The 25,082-nt window shown below is 43.3% G+C and overlaps 1 protein-coding gene across 3 annotated transcripts in view; it reads right to left on the bottom strand.

Moving 5' to 3' along the window:
- Positions 1-7,020: 7,020 nt before the first annotated feature.
- The window catches only part of LOC140626642 (T-cell surface glycoprotein CD1a-like), a 59,322-nt gene continuing 41,260 nt past the window's right edge, over positions 7,021-25,082 (bottom strand). The window contains exons 1-6 of one of the 3 annotated variants that reach the window (XM_072814381.1): positions 10,404-10,626; positions 9,546-9,812; positions 8,584-8,862; positions 8,112-8,390; positions 7,713-7,803; positions 7,021-7,569 (exon numbers count right to left, since the gene is read on the bottom strand). In XM_072814381.1, the coding sequence (XP_072670482.1) occupies positions 7,473-7,569; positions 7,713-7,803; positions 8,112-8,390; positions 8,584-8,862; positions 9,546-9,812; positions 10,404-10,461 (1,071 nt within the window). In that variant the 5' untranslated portion in view covers positions 10,462-10,626 and the 3' untranslated portion in view covers positions 7,021-7,472. Of the gene's footprint in view, positions 7,570-7,712; positions 7,804-8,111; positions 8,391-8,583; positions 8,863-9,545; positions 9,813-10,400; positions 10,627-25,082 lie in introns of those variants that run through there. The other 2 variants (XM_072814379.1, XM_072814380.1) reach the window with 2 other exon arrangements.

Raw genomic sequence — 25,082 nt, 5'->3', positions numbered from 1 at the left:
GAACTAGAGGTGGTGGAAGGGGAGGAGGGCGGGGAGTGGGGGTGAATGGGTGACGGGCACTGAGGGGGCACTTGACGGGATGAGCACTGGGTGTGATTCTGTATGTTGGCAAATTGAACACCAATAAAAAATAAATTTATTATTAAAAAAAGAAAAATAATAAATAAATAAATACCTCAAATGCTTTTTCTGTGATTCTGGAGATGATTATATGGCTTTATTTTCTTAATCTGTTAAAGTAAGTGATTCTAGTGAGATTTTTAATGGTAAACAATCCTTGCATTCCTGGCAAATCCTACTTCATCTAATGCTGGTTTCTGTTGGCAAATATTTTGAGTCTATAGACCTAATTTCCCTGTAAGTATGCAAAATGAGGTTAACAGATAGTCAGTATTTTAATAATTGTTTTTTATTTCTGGAAAAAGCCTTGCTGGTTTGGGTACCATGAAGATTTTGGACAATTAGTTGAGATTGTTTTCTGTCCTTTCCTCTGCCTGGAACGATGCATCTGGAGTATAATTACTTGCTACACCTGTAGTTTGTACCTAGCAGGAACCAGCAGGAACTTTGGTCTTCACTCCTATTCCTTAGTGAGCACAGTGCAGGCATTCAGACTCTCCCTCTTCTAGGATTTTTTAAAATAAAAAATCTATAACAAATATGTTGATATAAATCATAAATAACATGTTCTTATTCAATGTATGTCATTCCTATAATATGTCTGCTTTTCTCATGCTTATGACTCTTTCAACCAGTTCTGACAGAGGTTTTATATTTTGATTAATTTTCTCAAGAGGCCGTGCTTTAGTGTTGTCAGTCACCTTTATAATTTTTTTTGTTTTACTTTTAGTGCTTTTAAATGAATTTTTTACCTTCTAAATTTTTACTGATTTTGCTCTTTTCCTAGCTTCCTAATTAAAATCTTAACTCCTATGCTTTTAGTCTTTCTTGCTTACAAATAAGTGCTTTTGAAACAGTAAATTCCCCCGATACCTGTCACCTCGCAATCATTTTAAGCCAGGAAAAGAGAATATGTGCTCCGTAGTGTAAAAAAAATGACCGTGAAAACCACTAAGGAGTGACCACTGTTTAAAAATCTGGAATATTTTAAATTGCACTAACGTAGGCACTGAGGGGGCACTTGACAGGATGAGCACTGGGTGTTATCCTATATGTTGGCAAATTGAACCCCAATAAAAATATTTTTAAAAAATTACACAAACACAGAAACAGACAGGTGTGAGGCCAGATACACACCGGGCTCACAGTTCAGGTCTGAATCCTGTTATAAATGCTCAAGGCCTGAAGTTACAAGTCACCACAAAAAAATGGGACAAAGCATACGCAAATTATTTCTGAAACATAGAGACCGTACCCATGTTCAAATTCACCAGTGAGTGTTCCTAGCCCCAAACTAAAGTCACACAGAAAGTGGATTTCACAGCAAGAAAGGCTAATTCTAACTGTCCTGATCCAAGCTACATTGGTTTAACCTTCTTGGTAATGAGGAAGCTTGCATTTGTGCGCAGACGTGCCCAGCCCTCATCCGAGAGGAAACGTCCTTTCCCTTGTTTTTTACTGCAGATGCTCATCTTTGCTCCCAGGCTCACTTTTAATCTTTCTAGAAAGGAGAAATGCCTGAACGCTTACAGCTTACTGTGGACTTGGCCAACTAAACTTCCTCTCATGTGGGAAGAAGAGGATTTTTTTAAAGCTGACCACTAACAATTAAAAGAGTTAGAAATTAAAGGATTCATAATGAAACTATTATAAATAGTACACATAATGATTCGTAAAAGTGAGCATGCAGTGATGAGCTAACTCTTCTCTCGTGTACAAAGCTGACTGTAGTCATCTGGTCACATCTCTAGACGGACTAAAAAAAAAAAAGAAGAAGAAAGAAAGAAAAAGAAAGCTCATACATGCCATTAAAAAGTTTGTAACAAAATTAGGATCTAATGAATAAATTAGGAAAACATCAAATACTAACTTAACACACTTTTCCTGTTCAACACAACTTCACATTTTAAAATATCTCACCCTTTAACTTGATCAAATTACTTAGGGATGCAGAGTGGGGGCACAATGCCCAGCACCCACCGCATGTGCACAGCACGAGGGCCTGCCATCACTCCCTCACCTGCTCCCTGTCTGCCCGTGGATCTGACAAGACGGACTCTCCTTCCAACTGCCAGATCCAGAAAGTTTACATTTCAGCTTCTCCTTTCTCCCCTGTCCAATCACAAACTGGCCTCCCGTTTGTACTATACTCTCGAACCTTCCATGAGGAGCTCCTCCCAGTGGACATTTCCTTCTCTTAAACATGAGCCCACTGTGGCTGCAATAGAGACTCTGTTTAGGAAACCAAGAGGGGGATGCCTGGGTGGCTCAGTGGTTGAGCATCTGCCTTTGGCCCAGGGTGTGATCCTGGAGTCCTGGGATCGATTCCCACATTGAGCTCCCTGCATGGAGCTTGCTTCTCCCTCTGCCTGTGTCTCTGCCTCTCTCTGTGTGTGACTCTCATGAATAAATAAATAAAATCTTTAAAAAAAAAAAAAAAAAAAAGGAAACCAAGAGGAACGCTTATAGGGAGAGGGGAAAGCTCTGTCTCCGCCGAAGGAAAGATAAGGTTTTCAGAGACTTTGTAGAGCACGACTTGGCAAAGACAAAAGCTAGAACAGAGAAGCTACAAAGATTTCTAAAGTTTGCCTCTGGGTGATTAAATGTAGACATCAAAAAAGGAAAGAGCTTGGAGGAAGAGATTACTCATATCTTAAATACCTGGACACAGAGCTGCTTCTCATAGTGTTGGAACCACTCTCAGAGGATGTACTTATCACACAAATAGGAAATGCTGAGTAAGTGATGAAAGAATGAGTGGATGGATGGATGGATGGATGGATGGATGGATGGATGGATGGGTTGTGTCAGGAAGAAATCCATGGAAAATGTCTTACATCTTAAATATTTACCTTCCTGGTTAACTTCCTGCCATGACACTTCCTGGTTTATTACATGCTGGAGCAGCTTGTCCCCTTGTCTCTAGGAAAACCCTGGAGTATAAATACTTGCCAGTCGTGTAGCCAGCAGCAGACCCAGCACCTCGTTCCTGACCTGTGGTCTGTTAGAAATCCATGAAAACACCCAGAACACGGACTGATCCAGATGTCAGGGTTAACACACAAGATAGGGTAAGAGTGTCGCAAGATGAGGACACACGAGGGAAAAAGAAAACTGGGCAAGAAAAATAATGAAGAATATTTTAAAGACTCGAGGGAAAGGAAGAGGAAAGCGAAGAAGAGCTTTGCAAGGAAGAGAGACATTAGCCCAGCATCCCCCGGAGGCCACACCCATGTCCACCAGAGGGGAGCTTCCAGTCACTAAGGATAGAAATCCACCTTGTTGGGCTGAAACCACACAGGAAAGGTATCACCTGATGGAACCGGGGAGCACAGGGTCGTGGGAGTTCCAGCACCTTCTGTGGGTCTGTGTGTCTGCCTTTGCTTTTCCGATGCTTTGGTTTCGTTATTGCTGCTGTTTTCAGACTCACTGGAGGATGATGACACCTGAAAACTATACCTGTGGACAGCGTGCAGCTTTCCAGCCACCCAGGGAGGAAGGTGGGGGCCACTTCGGGCCATGGGGGCCCTCACCAGCTCTAACAGGTGCAACAGAGCCTGTGACACCACATGAACGGAGGCCCTCCTGAGAAAGTCTTCCAACGACTTCTCAGAGAGGCTGGCCTGAAGATCCCAGGAGCCTGGTGCACATGGAGCATCCAGGGAGCCGCGTCTGAACGCTCACGTCCATACCTGCCCTGCCTCCCGTGAGGCGTGCAGCATTTCAGAAGGAAAATGCAGGATTGGTCCAGAAAACCTCCATTGAAGCAGATCATGAAAATTAATATTTTATATAGTATTCATCACATGTTTGAGCAGTTTAATTGACATTTCTCCTAAAAACATAGACTGAAATAACCACTGGAAGTTTGGTGTATATGTACGTGGTGATATCATGCCCTCAACCAGGCCACCACCTCACTCCCAGAACTTTTCTTTTTTCTTTTCTTTTGTTTTTATTTCTTGTGGTGAGAACACTTGGGATCGACCTTCTTGGCAAATGTCATGTGTATAATTTCTCTGCCTTCTTGCAGGCAGGCTTCATCCTCAGGCTTGCTTCTCTGGTGCTGAGAAATGGATTGTACTTGTCTCAGGCTTCATACCCTGACCCTTCATACCCATACCCATACTCCAGGCCAATAAAGGGCATTTTTTTCCTCTTTAATATTCATAGGAATCAGGATTCGTGTGTCCTGTGTCACCTGGAGCAGGTGCCTGGCCCTGAACTATCACTCTGAGTCAGGACAAGTGACACCTGTCCGGTGATTGGCCTGACCTGGAAGCTACCTGTCCATCCTCCAGCCTGTCTCATTGTCAAGGATGCTTTCTCCTGATGGTCTCAGGATGATCAGAGCCCAGGGATACCCATGAGGGTGGATCCAACCAACCCAAACCACATGGTGCCCATGCGAGGGGAGCAAGGTGGACTGAACTTTGCGAAACAGCCAAGCAGCCTGATCCAGGCAGGAATGTTGCAGAAGTCCTGTGATGTGTTCTCCCCCCTTCCCATATTTTCATCTTCTCCTCTTCTCCCACCTCAACGTTATTTTCCAGAAATGTCTACACATGTAGACATTTGAGACATTTGAGAACATGCACGTGTCCCTCTGGGAGTTCTCCTACCCTGGCCTCCTCTCTCAGCCCCTAAACAAATTAGAACTAAGTCTCTGTCTCCTAGTTCAATGCAAATAAGTCGCTGACTAACAAACTGGTTTAGAAACAACAATGAAAACCATAATGAGATCAGGAAAAGCAAAAATTTCAATCTCAGAAACAGGGAAGACCTTTTCCTCCCCAGGACTTGACACTCAGAATATCCCCGCTGCCTGGCCAGGACTTGAGAATGGTTTGTTGAGTTAATTAATGAAACCTAAAGTAACTGAAGGCAGGCTGTGGATGTCTCCACTTGCACTGCCGTGGGGTCACCAGTCACAAAGGGTCCATCTTCATTATTCATGGACTCTGTGCTGATGGACCTACCTGCTGACGTTGATTTGTAGCCCCAGACATGCACTCGGCGCCATTCACAGATACCTAGAGGAGCCTAACAGGTGTCCCCCACCTTGGGTGATCCCAGCTGAGGCAGGACCAGGCACCCCTCTGCCTTCCCGTGCTAATTCCTACACTGTTAACACATGTCCTAGTCATGGTCCATTTGGTGCCACAGTTTCTGCATTGATGAGCTCTTTCTAGGTGATTTCACAGTTTAAAACCGTTCTGAAGCCCAGAGCCGCAGGGCTAACGGGTGTTCCTAAGTGTAAGAAGGGGGGAATGTGCCTCGCAGACACAAACCCTGTAAGTGAGTAAGGCTCACTGAGGTCCCGATGCAGACTCGTGGGTCATGAGGTACCATGGTAATGAGTAATGAGTAATGACTCACCAATGCCGTAAATCCAGGAAAAGGAATAGACATTCACGACGACTATGTGGAGCCACTACAGAAAGTGCTGAAGTATCATCTGGGACGCTATGGTGACCCCAAGGGAAAAGGGGGGAAAGGGGTTATGCTCATGGATCCATGAGACGGTGACCGTTTCTTGTTTGTTTTTTTTTTCTAAAACCATCCTGGGTAGCACGGTTGTGGGGCTGCAAGACGCTGGTGGTCACAGTACCCAAGCCGAGAAATGTTAGACACTTCTGAGCTGGAATTTCAATATATAGTTTACAAATATATATGTATTAAAGACGCTGTCTTTATTTGTTAAAAAGATTTTTTATTTATTTAAGTGGCAGAGCACAAACAGGGGAAGGAGCAGAGGGAGAGGGACAATCGGATCTCCTGCTCAGCAGGAACCTGGATTATTATTATTATTATTCCATCCCAGGACCCCTGAGATTATCACCTGAGCCAAAGGCAGCCGCTCAACCACTCAAACGAGGTGCCCCCAAGAGGCTGTCTTCATACAGGCACACCTGAAACCAAGCTGCGTAGTCAGCAGGTGGCAGGTGCTGTGAGCAGAGGTCCCAGGACCCGAACCCTGCATTGCCCCAGGAGCACTGGCTCAGTGCCGCTGACTCCAGGTCCTCAGCGGCTGTGACACAGCGCCCAGGAATGCGAGAAGGCGCTGTGTGCTTTCACCTTGCTGGGTCCCCTCTCATCCCTGACCACAGCATTCCTGTTCTCTTTCCTGGAGCATCTCCTTTCCCTTCAGGACATACTTGCCCTGCTCCTTCTCAGGCATCATCATGTTTATGCACCTGCGAATCAACTGCTGATTTTGCTAAAATGCAAATTGTCATTCAGGAAGTCAGCTGACCTTTTATTTTTAAAATACCCAGAGTGGTAGGTCTTCTGGTGCCTTGAGCCCAACAAACATTAAAAACCTGAATCCTCATTTTCCCCACTCATTTTCTCTCAGGATTCAGGTTTTTGATGTTTTTTGGGAAATATCAGAGAGGGAGGCCGAACATGAGAGACTCCTAACTCTGGGAAAGGAACAAGGGGTGGTGGAAGGGGCAGAAGGTGGGGGGGGATGGGGTGACTGGGTGACGGGCACCAAGGGGGGCACTGGACGAGATGAGCACTGGGTGTTATGTTATATGTAGGCAAATCGAACTCCAATAAAAAAATCATTCAAAAAATAAAATAAATAAATAAAATGGTTAAAAGAAAAAAAAAAAGAACCTGAATCCTACCGTTCTACTTGATTCAGAATACTTGGAAAAACAATCCATCCAAAAGGTTTATGTAGTTAAATAATACAAATCTTAATAGAAAAATTGTTTCTACATAGAGACCTGGAGGTGTCAACAGGAACAGAGAAAGTGTGAGTCCCCTGGCCAGGTGACAAGACTTCTAACAAGAAGAGGATCAAACCCCCCCCCCCCCACAAAAAAAGAAGAGGATCAAACATCTCAGTTACTACAAACATGGTAGGAAGAAAAATCTAAGAATTTAACATGAATTTAACGCAGGTTTTTATTACTGAGGACATTTTCCCTGTAGCTGAGGCTCCTTGCCAAGGATGCAAATATTAAAAAGACATGGACTTTGCTCTCAAGAATCCTAAGAATTAGAAGGGAAAAGGGCCTGATGGGGGCAACAAGTGATGGGGGTCAGGAATAGAATTGTCAAAGTGAGGGAAAAGGTGGTGGCAATTGTCGCCAGGCAGAGACGGCCTCACTTCTGACTCAGGGCTGGCTCACTGGTGGAAAGGATGACTCACTGGAGGATATGATGTCTGTGACCCATGAGGTTGCTGTGACATCAGGTTATGCTGAGTTAAATTTTGAAATTTAAGTTCCAGAACCAAGTCAGAACAATAAATCCCCCTGAATCATGCTGAGCTGACACTGAGAACCGGTCAATAGGGAGGACTAAGGAAGAGTTGGCCACAGGGAGTGGCCAGGACGTCAGTGCTGAGCTGGGTTTAGGTAAGTGCTGGAGCCTGGGCTGCTGGGTTCCTGCTCCGAAGGGAAGTCCGTACACTGAGGTCTCCAGTGGGCTTTCCTGGAGGAACAAGGAGGAGGCCCCCTGCAGCAGGTGGAGGGGAGGCTGCAGGGGGGAGGGCACGGGCGGCAGGAGGGCTGAGGACACACGGAAAAGTGGGGAGACACTTGGGAAAGAGCAGGAAGGGGGCTCCAGGGACTCACCAGCGCTTCCAGAGCCACCACGCCAGGCCTGCCAGGAGCACCAGGGGCACGATCACCACCAGGAAGACCAAGCCCATGGAGTGGGGCTGCTCTGTGGGGTTGGGCACAGAGGGTGAACTGCACCTCCCACAACCTCTCTGCCCCTGTCACCCTCTTCCTGACTGACCGCCCTTCCTCCTTTCACTTCTCCCATCCCTCCTCAGAGATGGACACTCCACCTAACCCTCCGCATCCTCCCACATTTGCAGGACCCTCATCCTCAGCTCTTCCATTTCTTGTGATACAGATATTTTAATTTTGGGGACTAGAATCACTAGCAACCTAAATTTTTCATCAGGCTCCCCAACTCTGCTGAAGGACCCCGTGCCCCTTTCCCAGCCGGACCCAACTCTTCCTCACCCCAGTGGAGGACCATGTCCTGGCCTCCTAGACTGCTGTGTCTCACACGGCAGGACAGGCCAGCTGCCTCCTTGGATTTCACATCCAAGGACACCTGAAGGTACCACGTCCCATCGGTATTGGGCAAAATATCGCTATACAATGTGCCCTGCTGCTCCTGCTCGCCCCGCATCCACGACACCCACACAGGCTTGGGGTAGAAGCCGGAGACGTGGCACACCAGCCGCAGATGGCCAGGCCCGGGGCTGGAGCCAGCGGACAGCCAGGCCTCGGGCCTCACTGCGGAAACAGGACAGGGAATCACAGACTGAGGGGAGGTGCTCACATCACCTTACAGACACAACTTTCCGCCTCTTGAAGCCCATCACCATCACCCCTCTCCCTCCTGACTCCATCTCACTCTGAATTTGAGAGACTGGTACAAATTTCTGAGTGCAGGATGCAGAATCTTGGAAGGAGGTGAAGGACTGACCTTTACGCTGGAGATATGCTTTCCCTGCATCGAGAAGACCCAACAGGAACCGGGGGCAGGAGTCAAAGAGGAGCTTGTGGACTATTTCACTGAAAACATGGTATTCAATGAAAAGACTGCAGATCTTCTGAGCCCTACTTCCTCCCTCTGGAGATGGCCTCCATGACGTGTTCTGGAAGCTCAGGAGATCAGATCCCTGATAAGCCAACTGCAGGAAGCCTGCTGATGCTTCTCCAAAGTGGGAATCACAGCCTAATACCAGCTGAATCTGAAAGGGATCTGGGGAAGACAGATGTGAGTGATAGGACAGCGGGAGTGAAAGAGATGACATGAGACGAGTGGAAGCCATGGATGGTGGAAGCAGAGGGAAAGTTCAGGGGATTGAAAGGAATGGAGCACAGTTTGGTTTGAGGGGAGCCTCACACCAAGGGGAAGTGGTGGTCGCCAGAAGCAGAGGAAGAGCTGATTGATAGAGGAAGGAGCAAAAGTTGGAGGAGAAACATGAAGGATGTGGGCATAAAAAAAGGAAGGGCTCGGCGGGAGAACTGGGCTAGAAACAACCGAGGGTGAAGGGAGCACAGGGGGTGACAGGGTCGCATAGACAGACATCGCTGCTGGGATAGGATGGGGAGAAAAGCACACAGATCAAGGAGTCAGTCACAGAGCGAGGACCAGAGCTGCCTGGTTGGAGGCCAGGGAAAGGGGTGGTCGTGGGAGAACTAGTGGGACGGGAGAGCCCAGCCTGTGGCCAATGAGAGGAGCGAGATGGAGCAGAAGATGTGGATCTTTTCAACAATCGGGGTCTGGCTCCATCCTCTGCCCAGATGAGTGTGAACCTTTATACGGCAGAGAAACATGAGGTTCAGAGTCCGGTGGAGCTCATTTCCTAGAGGAAGAAGGAACTCAGGGAGACACACATGCACCTGCCACCTGCCACCCAAGCCCGAGGGAACAGAACTCACATTCAAGTTGCCAGTCACGGATGTGGTTATGAAATGTGGAAGGGGATCGGATGGTGTATGTGTAGAATAAGTTCTGCACTTCCAGGAGCTCCTCGTTGCTGAAGTTGCCCTTAGACCAAGGCTGCAGGTAACGGAAAGCTCCTGTCTTGTTGTTCCAGCCGTGAGTCTGCAGCTCATCCAGCCAAGCTGAGCCTTGATTCTGCGTCAAGGAACTGTTGTAAAAGGATGTGGTCAGGATGATCCGGAAGGAGATCGGCTCCTGGGAATCTGTGGGGAAGGACATAAGCTTTGAGAGTGCAAGGCCTGGAGAAGGAAAGGGAGTGGAGACTAAGGTGCCGGGGACGGGACCCTAAATCTGCAGGACAGAGAAACCGTAGTCGACTCAGGAGACACGTGCTGCCCCTGAGCCCGAGCCTCGCACCCATCCTTCAGGAGAGCACAGGGCCCTGGGGCCGGGGATGCTTGGGAAGGACCCAGCTGACTCTCTGCCTGCCCAGGTCTGTGCCGGGAACCCACACCACCCGAGCACACACACAGAGACAATTGCACACACACAACCACACAGGGATCACACATGCGCACCCACATATGCACATCTACACTAGAGACACCCAGACAGTTACCCACACATGTGCACGGACACCAGACAGGCACCGGTACACACGTACATATACACGTACTCGAATGCACACAAGCACATGGACACACATAACAGACACACAGACTTACAGACACACAGACTGAGGGAAATGCACAGAGACACACAGGAACAGGTAGACTCAAAAGCACATGTACACACACACACACACACACACACACACACGTGCGCCCTCTGGGCAGGACCCGAGCTCTCACCACCTTCACTGTCACCCCCCAGGAGGAGAACCGCCAACAGCACAAGTTGCAGGAAGAGCATCGTGTTTGCAGATGTTCTTTCTCTTGCAAAGTCGCTCTTTGACGTCTGTCCTCATACACAGACCCCCTCCCAGCCCCTCTCCTCTGACTTCCTCTTCACACACAACCCTTCCCTGAGTCTCTGCCACAATGCAAATGTGCTCCTCCCTCAGCCCTGGACACCTACTCAGTCTCACTTCCCCTCCTGCTCTGCCTCCCCTCTGGCCTCCAGCTTCTCCCTGTCACCAGCGTCCATCCTGCCCCTGCCCCCGCCCCCTGATTCAGATGCTACAGAACAAGTCCTGTGTGGCCTGGAATAGTGGCCCCACCTCTCAGCCCTTTCTTCTCACCCAGACAGTAACCCAGGAAAACACCCAGCTCCCAGCACCAGCCCTGGACCTGCTGTCCCTCTGTCCCTCCTGCCCTGTGACACTACCCCCCCAGGTATTTCTGTCCCCGTCCCACCTCCACCCCAGCTCCTTCACATCTCTGACTTCTAACTGCTTGTGCCAAAAAACTAATCAAAGAATTCAATTCAGAGATCCACCTGGTTTTATTAAGTGATTCAAGAATGGGGCAGCCTCCCACCTGGCAGGTAAGGGGAGCTCTGAGCTGTGGTGCAAATGGAGGGTTTTCATAGGAAGGAAGTCGGTGAAAGAAGAGAAAAGAGTGTTTCAGGGAAGGTCCCTTACCCTTAACGGGGAGAGCAGGGGGTCTAACCACGCGGATGACCTCCCCTCCGTGGGGATGGAGAGAGCGCATGTGACAGAGAACCTCCCTGGGCCAAACCAGAGAATCCCTCACTGATGGTGAAGACTTCCCTCTCTGGGGGAGGTGGGAACTGCAGTTGGTTAGGGATTAAACCAGATCTGGGGACTTGGTCCGGACCAAGGTGCCATTTGGGCCCAAGGGAAGGGTCTTCTTTTCAACAGATGTTCTATTTGCTTGTCCAGATTCCCCATGATTGTAGCAGCCTCAGCAACCTCCAGTCCTTAAAACATCAGAAGAATACCCCCTCCGTTTGACCTGCATTAATATATATTCTCTTGCCACCAGTCACTTAGCACCTGCCTGGACCCAAGCACTCTGCCGTCCTCATGAAAGTACAGTGTGTGCAGGGCAGGCACGGTATTCAAGGAGCATTGAGTCTACCTGGGAAGAAAAACGCATAAACTAAGAATATACATTTTAGAATGCTGGGTTAGGTTTTCTTTGTTTGGTTATTTTTTTAATTCCACTCTAGTTAACAATGTTATTTGAGTTTCCGGTGTAGAATAGAGCGATTGAGCAATTCTATACCTTATCAGTGCTCATCAATGTTAATGGAATCCTAACCCCCTTCACCTGTTTCCCCCACCTTCTCCACTCACCTCCCTTTGGGAACCAGCAGTGTGTTCTCTGTAGATAAGAGTCTGTTTTTGTCACTTGTTTCTTTGTTCTTTTGTTTTGTTCTTTAAATTCCACATGTGAATGAGACCCTTTGGTATTTGTCTTGATCTCATGGACTTACATCACTTCCCATCATGTTCTCTAGTTCGATTCATGTGGCTAGTGGAGAGATCAGTTATTTTTATGTCTGAGTGATATTCCATTGTGTGTACATACCACACCTTTTCTTTTTATTCATCTATCTATGGATGCTTGGGTTGCTTCCGTATGTTGCCCACTTAGTACATAAGGCTGCAGTATACATCAGGAGGCATGATTCTTTTCAATGAACTGTTTTCACATTCTTTGGGTAAATATTCAATAACACACAAAAAAATCCAGTAGTAAAATTGCCGTATCTAATAGTAATTCTGTTTTTAATTTTTTTGAGGAGCCTCCGTAGTGCTTTCCATGGTGGACATACTAGTTTACACTCCTCCCAACAGTGGGCAAGTGTTCTTCTTTCTCGACAGACTCATCAACATTTGTTTCTTTCATGGTTTTTGTCTTGTTTGCTTTTAATTTATCCAGTGTGACAGGTGTGAGATGACATCTCATTGTGGTTTTCAATTTCTATATCTCTGATGATGAGTGACGCTGAGCATTTTTTCATCTGTGTGTTGGACTTCTGCATGTTTTCTTTGGAGAAATGGCTATCCATGTACTCTGTCCATTTCTAATTGGATTATTTGCTCTCTTAGGTGTTGAGATGTACAAGTTCGTTATATATTTTGCATCCTATTCACTTACCACATATGTTATTAAAATGCCTACTCATATTCAGGAGATTGTCTTTTAGTTTTGTTGATTATTTCCATTGCTGTACAGAAGCTTTTTATTTGGATGTGCTCCCAACAGTTTTGTGTTTGTCTATTTTGTTTTCTATTTTAATTTTGTTTCCTTATCCTGAGGAGACATATCTAGAAAAATGCTTCTACTGCTAATGACAAAGACCTTATTGCTTCTGCTGCATTCTAAGATTTTTATGATTTCAGGTCTCACACTTAGGTCCTTAATCTACTTTGACTTTACTTTTCTATGGCGTAAAAAAGAGGTCCAATTTCCTTCCTTTACATGTAGCTGCCTGGTTTTCCCAACACCATTTGTTGAAGAGACTTTCTTTTTTTTTAAATTTGTTTTTATTGGACTTTGATTTGCCAACAGATGCTATAACACCCAGTGCTCATACAATCAAGTGCCTTCCGCAGCACCCATCAACAGTTACCCCAACCCCACCACCACCTACCTCCCTTTCTGCAACCCTTTCTTCATTTCCCAGAGTTAGGAGTCTCCCAAGGTTTGTCTCCCTCTCTAATTTTTACCCACTCGGTTCTCCTCCTTTCCTCTTTAATCCCCTTCACTATTTCTTATATTCCCTGTATGAGTGAAACCATATAATTGTTGTCCTCCTCCAATTGACTTACTTCACTCAGCATAATACCCTCCAGTTCCATCCATGTCAAAGCAAATGGTGGGTATTTGTCATTTCTAGTGGCTGAGGAATATTCCACTGTATACATAGACCACATCTTCTCTATCCATCATCTTTCAATGGACAACGAGGCTCCCACCACAGTTTGCCTATCGTAGACATTGCTGCTATAAACGTCGGGGTGCAGGGGTCCCGGCGTTTCACTGCATCTGTATCTTTGGGTAAATCCCCAGCAGTGCAATTGCTGGATTGTAAGGCAGATCCATTTTTAACTCTTTGAGGACCCTCCACACAGTTTTCCAGAGTGGCTGCACCAGGTCACATTCCCACCAACAGTGCAGAGGGTTCTCCATTCTCCACATCCTCTCCAACATGTGTTGTCACCTGTCTTATTAATTTTCCCCATTCTCACTGGTGTGAGGTGGGATCTCATTGTGGTTTTGATTTGTATTTCCCTGGTGGCCAGTGATGCGGAGCATTTTCTCATGTGCTTGTTGGCCATGTGCATGTCTTCTTCGGTGAGATGTCTGTTCATGTCTTCTGCCCATCTCATGATTAGATTTTTCCTGCTTTGCTGTTGAGTCAAATAAGTTCTTTATAGATCTTGGATACTAGCCGTTTATCTGATACGTCATTTGCAAATATCTTCTCCCATTCTGTAGGTTGTCTTGTAGTTTTGTTGACTGTTTCTTTTGCTGTGCAAAAGCCTCTTATCTTGATGAAGTCCCAATAGTTCGTTCTTGCTTTTGTTTTTCTTGCCTTCGTGGATGTATCTTGCAAGAAGTTGCTGTGGCCAAGTTCAGAAAGGGTGTTGCCTGTGTTCTCCTCTAGGATTTTGATGGATTCTTGTCTCACATTTAGATCTTTTATTCATTTGAGTTTATCTTTGTGTATGGTGTAAGAGAATGGTCTAGTTTCATTCTTCTGCATGTGAATGTCCAATTTTCCCAGCACCATTTATTGAAGAGACTGCCTTTTTTCCAATGGATGGTCTTTCCTGCTTTGTTGAATATTAGTTGACCATAGAGTTGAGGGTCCACTTCCTGATTCTCTATTCTGTTCCATTGATCTGTGTCCGTTTTTGTGCCAGGACCACGCTGTCTCGATGACCACAGCTTTGTAGTAGAACTTGAAATCCAGCATTTTGATGCCCCCAGCTCTGATTTGTTTTTTCAATATTCCCCTGGCTATTCGGGGAATATTCTGATTCCACACAAATCTTAAGATGATTTGTTCCAATTCTCTGAAGAAAGTCCATGGTATTTTGGTAGCGATTCCATTTAACGTGTACATTGCCCTGGGTAGCATTGACATTTTCACAATATTAATTCTGCCAATCCATGAGCATGGAATGTTTTTCCCTCTCTTTGCATCTTCCTCAATTTCTTGCAGAAGTGTTCTGTAGGGCTTAGGGTATAGATCCTTTACCTCTTTGGTTAGGTTTATTCCTAGGTATCTTATGCTTGGGGTGCAATTGTAAATGGGATTGACTCCTTCCTTTCTCTTTCTTCAGTCTCATTGTTAGTGTATAGAAATGCCACTGATTTCTGGGCATTGATTTTGTATCCTGCCACACTGCCGAATTGCTGTATGAGTTCCAGCAATCTTAGGGTGGAGTCTTTTGGGTTTTCTATGTACAGTATCATGTCATCTGAGAAGAAGGAGAGTTTGACGTCTTCTTTGCCAATTTGAATGCCTTTTATTTCTTTTGGTTGCCTGATTGCTGAGGCTAGGACTTCCAGTACTATGTTGAATAGCAGTGGTGAGAGTGGACATCCCTGTCTTGTTCCTGATCTTAGGGGAAAGGCTCCCAGTATTTCCCCATTGAGAAGGATATTTTCTGTGGGCTTTTTGTAGATGGCTTTTAAGATTCTGAGGAATGTTCCCTCTATCCCTACACTCTGAGGAGTTTTGATCAGGAATGGATGCTGTATTTTGTCAAATGCTTTCTCTGCATCTATTGAAAGGATACTATGCTTCTTGTTTTTTCTCTTGCTGATGTGATCTATTACATTGATTGTTTTACTAGTGTTGAACCAGCCTTGCATCCCAGGGGTAAATCCCACTTGGTTATCCTGAATAATCTTAATATACTGTTGAATCCTATTGGCTAGTATCTTGTTGAGAATTTTTGCATCTGTGTTTGTCAGGGATATTAGTCTATAATTTTCCTTTTTGGTGGGGTCGTTGTCTGATTTTGGAATTAAGGTGATGCTGGCCTCATAAAACGAGTTTGGAAGTATTCCATCTCTTTCTAACCTTCAGAACAGCTTTAGTAGAATAGGTATGTTTTCCTTTTTTTGTATTATTTCCTCCTTAAATGTTTGATAGAATCCCCCTGGGAAGCCATCGGGACCTGGACTTTTGTTTCTTGGGAAGTTTTTGATGACTGTTTCAGTCTCCTCGGTGGTAATTGGCTTGATCTGCTTTTTATTTCTCCCTATTCCAGTTTTGGTAATTTGTGGTTTTCCAGATATGCACTCATTTCTTTTAGATTGCCTAATTTTTTGACATAGAGCTGCTCATAATACATTTTTAAAAACGTTTGTACTTCCTTGGTATTGGTTGTGATCTCTCCTCTTTCATGATTTATTAATTTGAGTCTTTTTTCTTTTCTTTTTAAGAAGGCTGGCTAGAGATGTAGCTATGTTATTAATTCTTTCAAAGAACCGACTCCTGGTTTTGTTGATCTGTTCTACAGCTCTTCTGGTCTCTATTTCATTGAGTTCTTCTCGAATCTTTATTATGTCTCTTCTTCTGCTTGGTGTTAAGTTTTACTTCCTGTTCTTTCTCCAATTCCTTTAGGTACGAGTTTAGCTTGTGTATTTGAGTTGTTTCCAATTTTTTGAGGGAGGCTTGTATTGCAATGTACTTCCCTTTTAGAACTGCTTTTGCTGTATCTCAAAGATTTTGAATGGTTGTATCTTCGTTTCATTAGTTTCCATGAATCTTTTTAAGTCTTCTCTAATTTCCCAGGGGTTTTTCTAAAGATTTTATTTATTTATTTATTTATTAATGAAAGACATAGAGAGAGAGGCAGAGACACAGGATGAAAGATAAGTAGACTCCCTGCAAGAAGCCTGATGTGGGACTCGATCCTGAACCCCAGGATCATGCCCTGAGCCAAGGGCAGATGTTCTATCACTGAGTCACACAGGCATCCCTCTAATATTCTGGTTGACCCTTTTATCTTTCAGTAGGATGCTCTTTAACCTCCTTGTGTTTGAGTTTCTTCCAAATTTATTCTGGTGATTGAGTTCTAGTTTCAAAAAATTGTGGTCTGAAAATATACAGAGGACAATCCTAATCTTTTGGTATCGGTTGAGACCTGATTTGTGACCCAGTATGTGGCCTATTCTGGAGAAAGTTCCATGCGCACTTGAGAAGAATATGTATTCAGTTGTGTTTGGATGGAAAGTTCTGTAAAAATCTGTGAAATCCATCTGGTCCAGTGTATCATTTAAGGCCCTTATTTCTTTGGTGATGTTCTGCTTAGAAAATCTATCATTCACTGAAAGTGCCATGTTCAAGTCTCCTACTATTAGTGTATTGTTATCTAAGTGTCTCTTTAGTTATTAATTGATTGATATACTTGGCAGCTCCCACATTAGGGGCATAAATATTCATGATTGTTAGGTCTTCTTGATGGATAGACCCTTTAAGTATGACATAGTGTCCCTCTTCATCTTTTACTATAGTCTTTGGGATAAACTTTAATGTACCTGATATGAGGATTGCTACCCCTGCTTTCTTTGGATGACCATTTGAGAGGTAAATGGTTCTCTACCTCTTCATTTTCAGGATGGAGGTGTCCTTAATTCTAAAATGAGTCTCTTGTAGACGGTATATAGATGGGTCTTGCTTTTTTTATTCAGTTCAAAACCCTGCATCTTTTGATGAGCTCATTTAGCCCATTCACATTCAGAGTTACTATTGAAAGAAATGAATTTAGTGTCATTGTTCCTATTCAGTCCCTGTTTTTGTGGATTATTTCTTTGAGCTGCCTCTTTCTTTTACAGGGTCCCCCTCAATATGTCTTACAGAGCTGGTTTAGTGGTCACATATTTTTTCAGTTTCTGCCTATCTTGGAAGCTCTTGATCTCTCCTTCTATTCTGAATGAGACCCTTGCTGGGTAACATATTCTTGGCTGCATGTTCTTCTCATTTAGGACCCTGAATATATCCTACCAGCCCTTTCTGGCCTGCCAGGTCTCTGTGGAGAGGTCTGCTGATAATCTAATATTTCTCCTCAAATAAGTTAAGGATTGCTTGTCTCTTGCTGCTTTAATGATTTTCTCTTTATCTTTGGAATTTGCAAGTTTCACTATTACATGTTAGGGTGTTGAACAGCTTTTTTTTTTATTTTGGGGGTCATCCTATCTCCTGGATCTGAATGCCTGTTTCCTTCACCAGATTAGGGAAGTTCTCAGCTATGATTTGTTCCAATATACTTTGTGGTGCTCTTTCTCTCAGCCTCTTCTGGAATCCCAATTATATGTATATTCCTCCTTCTCAAACTATCATTTTTTCCCCAAGCCTTTCCTCATGGGCTCTTAATTGTTTTTCTCTTTTTTCCTCAACTTTTTTCCTTACCATCATGTTGTCTTCTATTTCACTTTCTCTTCCACCTCACTAACCCTAGCAGTTAGGACCTCCAGTTTGGATTGCATCTCTTTTAATTGATTTTTTATTTCAGCCTGATTAGATCTCAATTCTGCAGTAATAAAGTCTCTAGAGTCCTTCATGCTTTTTTCCAGATCCACCAGTAGCTTTATAATTGTGCTTCTGAATTGACTTTCTGACATTGTATTGAAATCCAAATTCTGTAACTCTGTGGCAGAAAGTACTGTTTCTTATTCTTTCTTTTGAGGTGAATTCTTCCTTCTACTCATTTTGTCCAGTGCAGAGTGGCTGTATGAGCAGGCTGAGTCAAGAATATCAAACACAACCTAAGTAAAATACACCCTAGATGATTCTGAAGAGGTCAGAGATGAGAAAATAAAAGAAAAGGAACAGAACAAAATAAAACAAAAGAACCACTAAAGTGAAAAACAAAATTTAAAACAAAGTAGTAAAAATACAAGGCCAAAAATCACAAAGGAGGAGAAAAAAGAAAAAGGTAAAGAAAAGAGGAAAAAAGTGGGGGTGGAGGATGGTGGTGGTGAGGAAGTGGTAGTGGAGAGAAAACCTAGTCTACGTGAGGGGTCCTAGAGAGTGATACTCTTGGCTCTGAGTATATTTTGTTCTGTATGTTAGAAGATGCTCAATCCCAAATTTACATAAATCAGCAATACTTATATAAAGCCCAAATATTTACCACAAAAACATAAACAAGATAAAAGAAAGGGGCAGAATGGGGAGGAAGAAAGAATATAATCTCACAGAATAAACCAGAAAGCATTCCACTTGGTTCTGGGTGCATGCTGGTCATGTTTTAGAAGGCACTAACTTCCACTATTGTAGAACAAAACAAGGCAGAAAAAAACAAAAAACAAAAACCTATATTTCATATATCTACCAAGATTAAATTGAATACGTTGAAGGGAATCCAGAAGTGAAAAATATATCTAAGACGTGTAATTGTAGAGATATGAAAGTCAAAAGGAAAAAAAAACTTTAAAATGAAGAACTGGTAAAATACTCTAGCCAATGTGGGAAAGGAAAAAATATTGGAAATTTTTAGTCTGATATAAAAATGAGTCATAATGGGAAAGGGGAGGGGAAGAAAAAGAAAAGGGGGACCCTCTAGTTCTACATACTATTTTCCTTCAATTTTCCTTTGGTCCTGGAGCTTTCCAGCACTGCCTAGTCAATAAACTTGCTCTTCCCTTGTTCTTCCAGCTGATCTTCTGGGAGAGAGTCCACTGTGTGGATTCTCAGGTGTCTGTGCTGGTGAGAGCTGCCCCGCCCCCTGCCAGGTGCCAGCTCAGTGTGAGCGCTTTCTCCTGTGAGGCCTGTGTTCCCTGGAGGCCCCGCCTCTCCCAGACACAAGGTGAAACAAGGAAGAAAAACAACAATGGTGGCGGCCAGAATTCCAGCTCTGGAGGCAGCTCCCTGTGAGTAACTAACCGCAGTCTCCCCATCCACGCTGGCCTAGATGCTCCCGGGGCAAGGGCAGGTGCACTGATCTGGACAGCTTGCAGGGTGCCCAGGGGCAGAGAGTTCTCACTGTCCTGTGCCCTCCCTGCTTCTGCCAGTCCCAGGGGAATGCAGGATCGCTGGCTTTGTCTGCTTTGGCACACTGGGATCCAGGGCCCTGTGCCACTAGACTAGCGCTCCTGGGGACCACCTCTCCCAAAGGGAATGGAGGACAGCCACCTCCACCCAGAGGTGGTCCGCCTAACCAACTGGCTTCTTCCAAATGCCCCAGAGAGTTTGTGGCCCTCCAGCCTTTTACCAATAATGGACCGCAGTTTTCTGTGATATTTCCCCAGGGCACCCCTCCTCTTATAGTGACTCCTGGAATCTTGAGGCTTCACTACCCCTCCTGAGATTTTCCCTGATTTCCCTACTAAGCACTTTTCCATCAAGGAAAACTCTGGTGAGGATTTTTAAAGTTCCCGCTTCGCAGTGGTTGAGCTTTCCTGCCCAGGACGCTTTCACTGCTCTGCTTTAGCCTGGCTACTCAGTTACCCTCCCCCACTTTTTTTTTCATCTTCCTGACTTGTTAAAAGCAGAAACTTTTCTCTCTGTAGCATTTCACCTGTTCTCTCTTTAAATCTCAGGTCGAATTCATAGGTGTTCAGGATGTTTTGAAGGTTATCTAGGTAAGTTTGTGGGACCAGGTGAGTGAGGACCCTATTCCTCCACCCTCTTGCCCCCTTCCAGATACTTTCTTTAAAAAAGAAGAAAATAAAGAAAGAAAACCAACAAGGAAACACTGGGTTTGAGTGATACACTGGGCCAGATGAACTTAATAGATATATTCAGAACATTTCATCCTAAAGCAATAGAATACACATTCTTCTCAAATGCAGATGGGACATTCTCCAGAGTAGATAATGTACCTGATCAAAATGAGCCCTCAACAAGTACAAAAGGATTGAGATCATATGATGCATATTTTCAGACCACAACACTATGAAACTTGAAGTCAACCACAAGAAAAAATTTGGAAAGACCACAAATATATAGAGGTTAAAGGGCATCCTATTAAGTAATGAATGGGTTAAGCAGGAAATAGAGAGCAAATAAAAAATTTCATGGAAGCAAATGAAAATGGAAACTGGTAACCAAACCTTTGGGATGCAACAAAGACAGTTCTAAGAGGGAATATATTCTACTACAGGCCTACCTCAAGAAGCAAGAAAAGCCTCAAAGACACAACCTAAATTTATGCCTAAAAGAGCTACAAAAGGGACAGTAATGATAGGCTAGTGAAAGCAGAAGAAGGGAAATAATAACGATTATGGCAGAAATAAATGACATAGAAAAAAAAGAAAGGAAAGCAAAACATTAGAGCCTATCAACAAAACTAAAGACTGGTCCTTCAAAAGAATTAATAACATTGATAAACCCCCTTAGAGAGACTTAGCAAAAAAAAAAAAAAAAGGAGAAACGATCCAAATAGATAAAGTTACAAATGAAAGATGAGAGATCACAAATAATAGCTCAGAAATACAATTACAATAGAAAACTATGAAAAGCTGCACTCCAGCAAACTGCAAAATCTGGAAGAAATGGACAAATTCCTAGAAACTTGCAAACTACTAAAAGTGAAAAAATAAGAAATAGAAAATTTGAAAAGACCCACAACAAGCAAAAAAATTGAAACAGTAATCAAAAAATTTGCAATGAACAAAATCCTGGGCCTGTTGACTTCCAAAGGGAATTCTACCAAACATTTAAAAAAGAGTCAATACCTATTCTTTCCAAACTGTTCCAAAAAGTAGAAATGGAAGGAAAACTTCCAGACTCATTCTATGAAGCTAGCATTGCCTTGATTCCTAAACCAAACAAATACCCTACTTAAAAAAAATTGCATGCAAATATTCCTGGTGTACATGGATGCAAAAATTTTCATTATCATTTTCACCAGTACATTAAAAGAATTATTCACCATGATCAACTGAGATTTATTCCTGGGCTGCAAGAGTGGTTCAATGTCTACAAATTAATCAGTAGGATACACCATGTTAATAAAAGAAAGGATATGAATGATACGATCCTCTCAATAGCTGCAGAAAACGCATTTGATAAAGCACAGCATCCATTCTTGATAAAAATTCTCAACAGGGCACCTGGGTGGCGCTCAGTGGTTGAGCACCTGCCTTTGGTTCAGAGTGTGATTCCAGGGGCCCGGGATCGAGTCCCACATCAGACTCTCTGCAGGGAGTATGCTTCTCCCTCTGCCTATGTCTCTGCCTCTGTGTGTGTGTGTGTGTCTCAAATAAATAAATAAATAAATAAAATATTTTTTAAAACACTCTCAAGAAAGTAGGGATGGATGGAACATAGTTCAACATCATAGGGGCCACATATGAAAGACAAATAGTTAATATCATCATCAGTGTGGAAAAACGGAGATCCTTTCCCCTAAGGTCAGGAACAAGATAGAAATGTCCACCCTCACCATCCCTATTTAACACAATACTGGAAATCTTAGCCTCAGCAATCAGACAACAAAAATAATTAAAAGGCATTCAAATTGACCAGGAAGAAGTCAAACTATCACTATTTGGAGGTGACATGATACTCTGTGTAGAAAACCTAAAAGATTCCACCAAAAAAAAAAATGATAACTGATAGAAGAATTCAGCAAAGTTGCAGGATATATAATCAACATGCAGAAATCTGTTGCATTTCTAGGAGGGAAGATGATGGAAGAGTAGAGGACCTCATTTCATCTGGTCCCTTGAATTCAGCTAGCTAGCTATCAAATCACTCTAAACACCTGTCAATTCGACCTGAGATCTAAGAAAAGGGTTGCGGCAATTCTACAAATAGAAAAGTGACCACTTTGTGCAAGGTGGAAGGTGCAGATACGTGAAGGTGAGTGGATATATCAGAAGGTAAACTGCGGGCGGTGGCGGAGGAGGGAGACTGTTAAGGCAGCTAAGGGAGGTGATATAGCAGCGAGAGCAAAATTAGAACTTTCAGAAGTCTGCTCTGTGGAGGGACAGCACTCTGCCTGAAAGGTGCTCAGGTGGAAAAGCAGGGCAAAATCCTAAGTGGGACAATGTAGTCTCAGGATCCCTGGGGTCACAGAAAGAGCAGGGATGCCTGAGTGCAGCACAGTTCCTAAGCATTGGAGCAGAGAAGCTGGCTACCATCAATGAGCCAGGGGAGGGCTCTCAGCTTTCTGTTGCCATAAACCACAAACTGTGGCACCATCAGGCAACTGCTGTCCAAGCAGGGGCCCAGCAAGTGATAGAAATGCAGCAAGACCCTCCTGTCCCCAGAAGAAACAGCAGGGCTGTGTGCATGATGCAGTGATCATTCTAAGAACAGGGGCCCAGAAAGTGGTAGAACCACAATGAGACCCATCTCCCAAAGAGGACTGGTGTGGCTGTGCAATCTAGGAGTCTGCAGTTTGGCACACACAAAAGTGATTGCCTGCTTATCCCTGAGGGTGCAGTGGAGAGCGGAGGCCACGATCTTTCAACTCCAGGCTGGAGATTGGGGTGCCACCATTGTTATTTTAATTTTTTCTTCGTCCAAGGCAGCTTGGAAAGCCTTCAGGGAATGAAAGCCACATAGAGCAACCCAAAGCACGTTACCCTGCCCCAGCCCCCTGGCAAGAGGTGGTGCAACTTTGCCCAGGCAGACACCTGAGAATCAGTGCAAGAGGCCCCTCCCCAGGAGACCAACAGGAACATCAGGCTAATACCAAATTTACAGATCACCCAGAACTGAAAAACTCTTGTACTAGGAGAAAATAGTATATAGAATTCGAGATTTTTTCTTACGATTCTTTAGTCTTTCGGTTTGAATTTTTTTCTCTTTTCCTTTTTATCTTTATCAACTAGTTTCTTGTTTCATCAACTCTTTTAAAGCCATTTTTAAATTTTCATTTTTATTTACATTTTCTAGGAATATTCTTCATTTTTGGCTTCCTTTCACTATATTCGAATTTATTTTTGTATAAATATAAGTTTTTTCTTTCCTTACAATTTTGGGACTAGTGTCTTCTAACAAACAGACCAAAATATACCCAAGACCAAGTGTATCACCCTATTTTTCCACATATTAGATTATATTCTTTTTTCCCCTCTTTTTGGTTTCTGATTTCTTCAGATTTGTCTAATGTATATTTTGCTGAGGAAGCGGTTGATATTTTTTATTTTTTACTCCCATTCATCTATTCTTCTCTGGACAAAATGACTAGAAGGAGAAATTCACAACAGAAGAAAGAACCAGAGGTAATACTCTGTCATAGATTTAATCTATGGATATAATTAAGATGTCAGACCTGGAATTCAGAATAACAATTATAAAGATACTAGCTGGGCTTTAGAAAGCATAAAAGACACTAGAGAATTCCTTAGTGCAGAAATAAAAGAACTAAAATTTAATCAGGCTGAAATTAAAAATACTTTAACTGAGATGCAATATAAAATGGATGCTCTAATGGCTTGCGTAAATGAGGCAGAAAAAGAGTCAGTGACATAGAAAACAAAATGATGGAAAGTAAGGAAGTTGAGGAAAAGAGAGAAAAGTAACTACTGGATCATAAAGGAATGCTTCAAGAAATCAGTGGTACCATAAAGCAAAACTATTAGAATAATTGGGGTCCCAGAGGAATAAGAAAGAGAGAAAGAGGGACAGAAGATACATTTGAGCAAATTATAGCTTAGAACTTCACTAATCTGGGGAAGGAAACAGGTATTCAAGTCCAAAAGGCACAGAGAACTCCCTTCAATATCAATAAAAATATGTCAACACCTTGCCATATAGTAGTGAAGCTGTCAAATTTCAGAGATAAAGAGAAATCCTGAAAGCAGCTTGAGACAAGAGGTCCTTAACCTATGTGGGAAGAAACATTAGACTGGAAGCAGATTTATCGACAGAAACCTGCATGGCAAGAGAGGACTGGGGTGATATATTTAAGATACTAAATGAGAAAAACATGCAGCCAAAAATACTTTATCTACAAGGCTGTCAATCAGCATGGAAGGAGAGATGAAGAGTTCCAGGAAAAACAGAAACTAAAACTAATTTGTGATCATTAAACCAGCCCTGCAACAAACATTAAAGGGGATCCTGTAAGCAAAGAGAGAGCCCAAAAGTAACATAGACCAGAAAGAAACAGAGACAATTTACAGAAATAGTGACTCTACAGGGAATACAATGGCACTAAAATCATATATTTTAATAGTTACTCTGAATGTAAATGGACTAAATGCTACACTCAAAAGACACAGGGTATCAGATTGGGTTTAAAAAGCAAGATCCATCTGTATGCTGTCCACAAGAGATTCATTTTAGACCCAAAGACACCTCCAGATTTGTATGCTAATGGACAACAAAAGAAAGCTGGAGTAACAATCCTTATATCAGGCAAACTAGATTCTAAACCAACAACTATAAAAAGAGATGAAGAGGAACACTATATCATAATTAAAAGGTCTAACAAGAAGATCTAACAATTATAAATATTCATGCTCCTAACTTGGGAGCAACTAATTATATAAACCAATTAATAACAAAATTAAAGAAACACATTGATCCTAATATAATAGTACAGGGACTTTAATTTCCTGAATGATTACTATGTGCCAGGGCCTGGCTATGTACTTTAGATGTGTTTTCTTTTTTTTAAGATTTTATTTATTTATCCATGA

The sequence above is a fragment of the Canis lupus genome, chromosome 38 (genome assembly GCF_048164855.1).
Source record: "Canis lupus baileyi chromosome 38, mCanLup2.hap1, whole genome shotgun sequence".
In the NCBI taxonomy this organism is placed as follows: Eukaryota; Metazoa; Chordata; class Mammalia; order Carnivora; family Canidae; genus Canis; species Canis lupus.
This window is presented reverse-complemented; position numbering and strand designations above follow the sequence as displayed.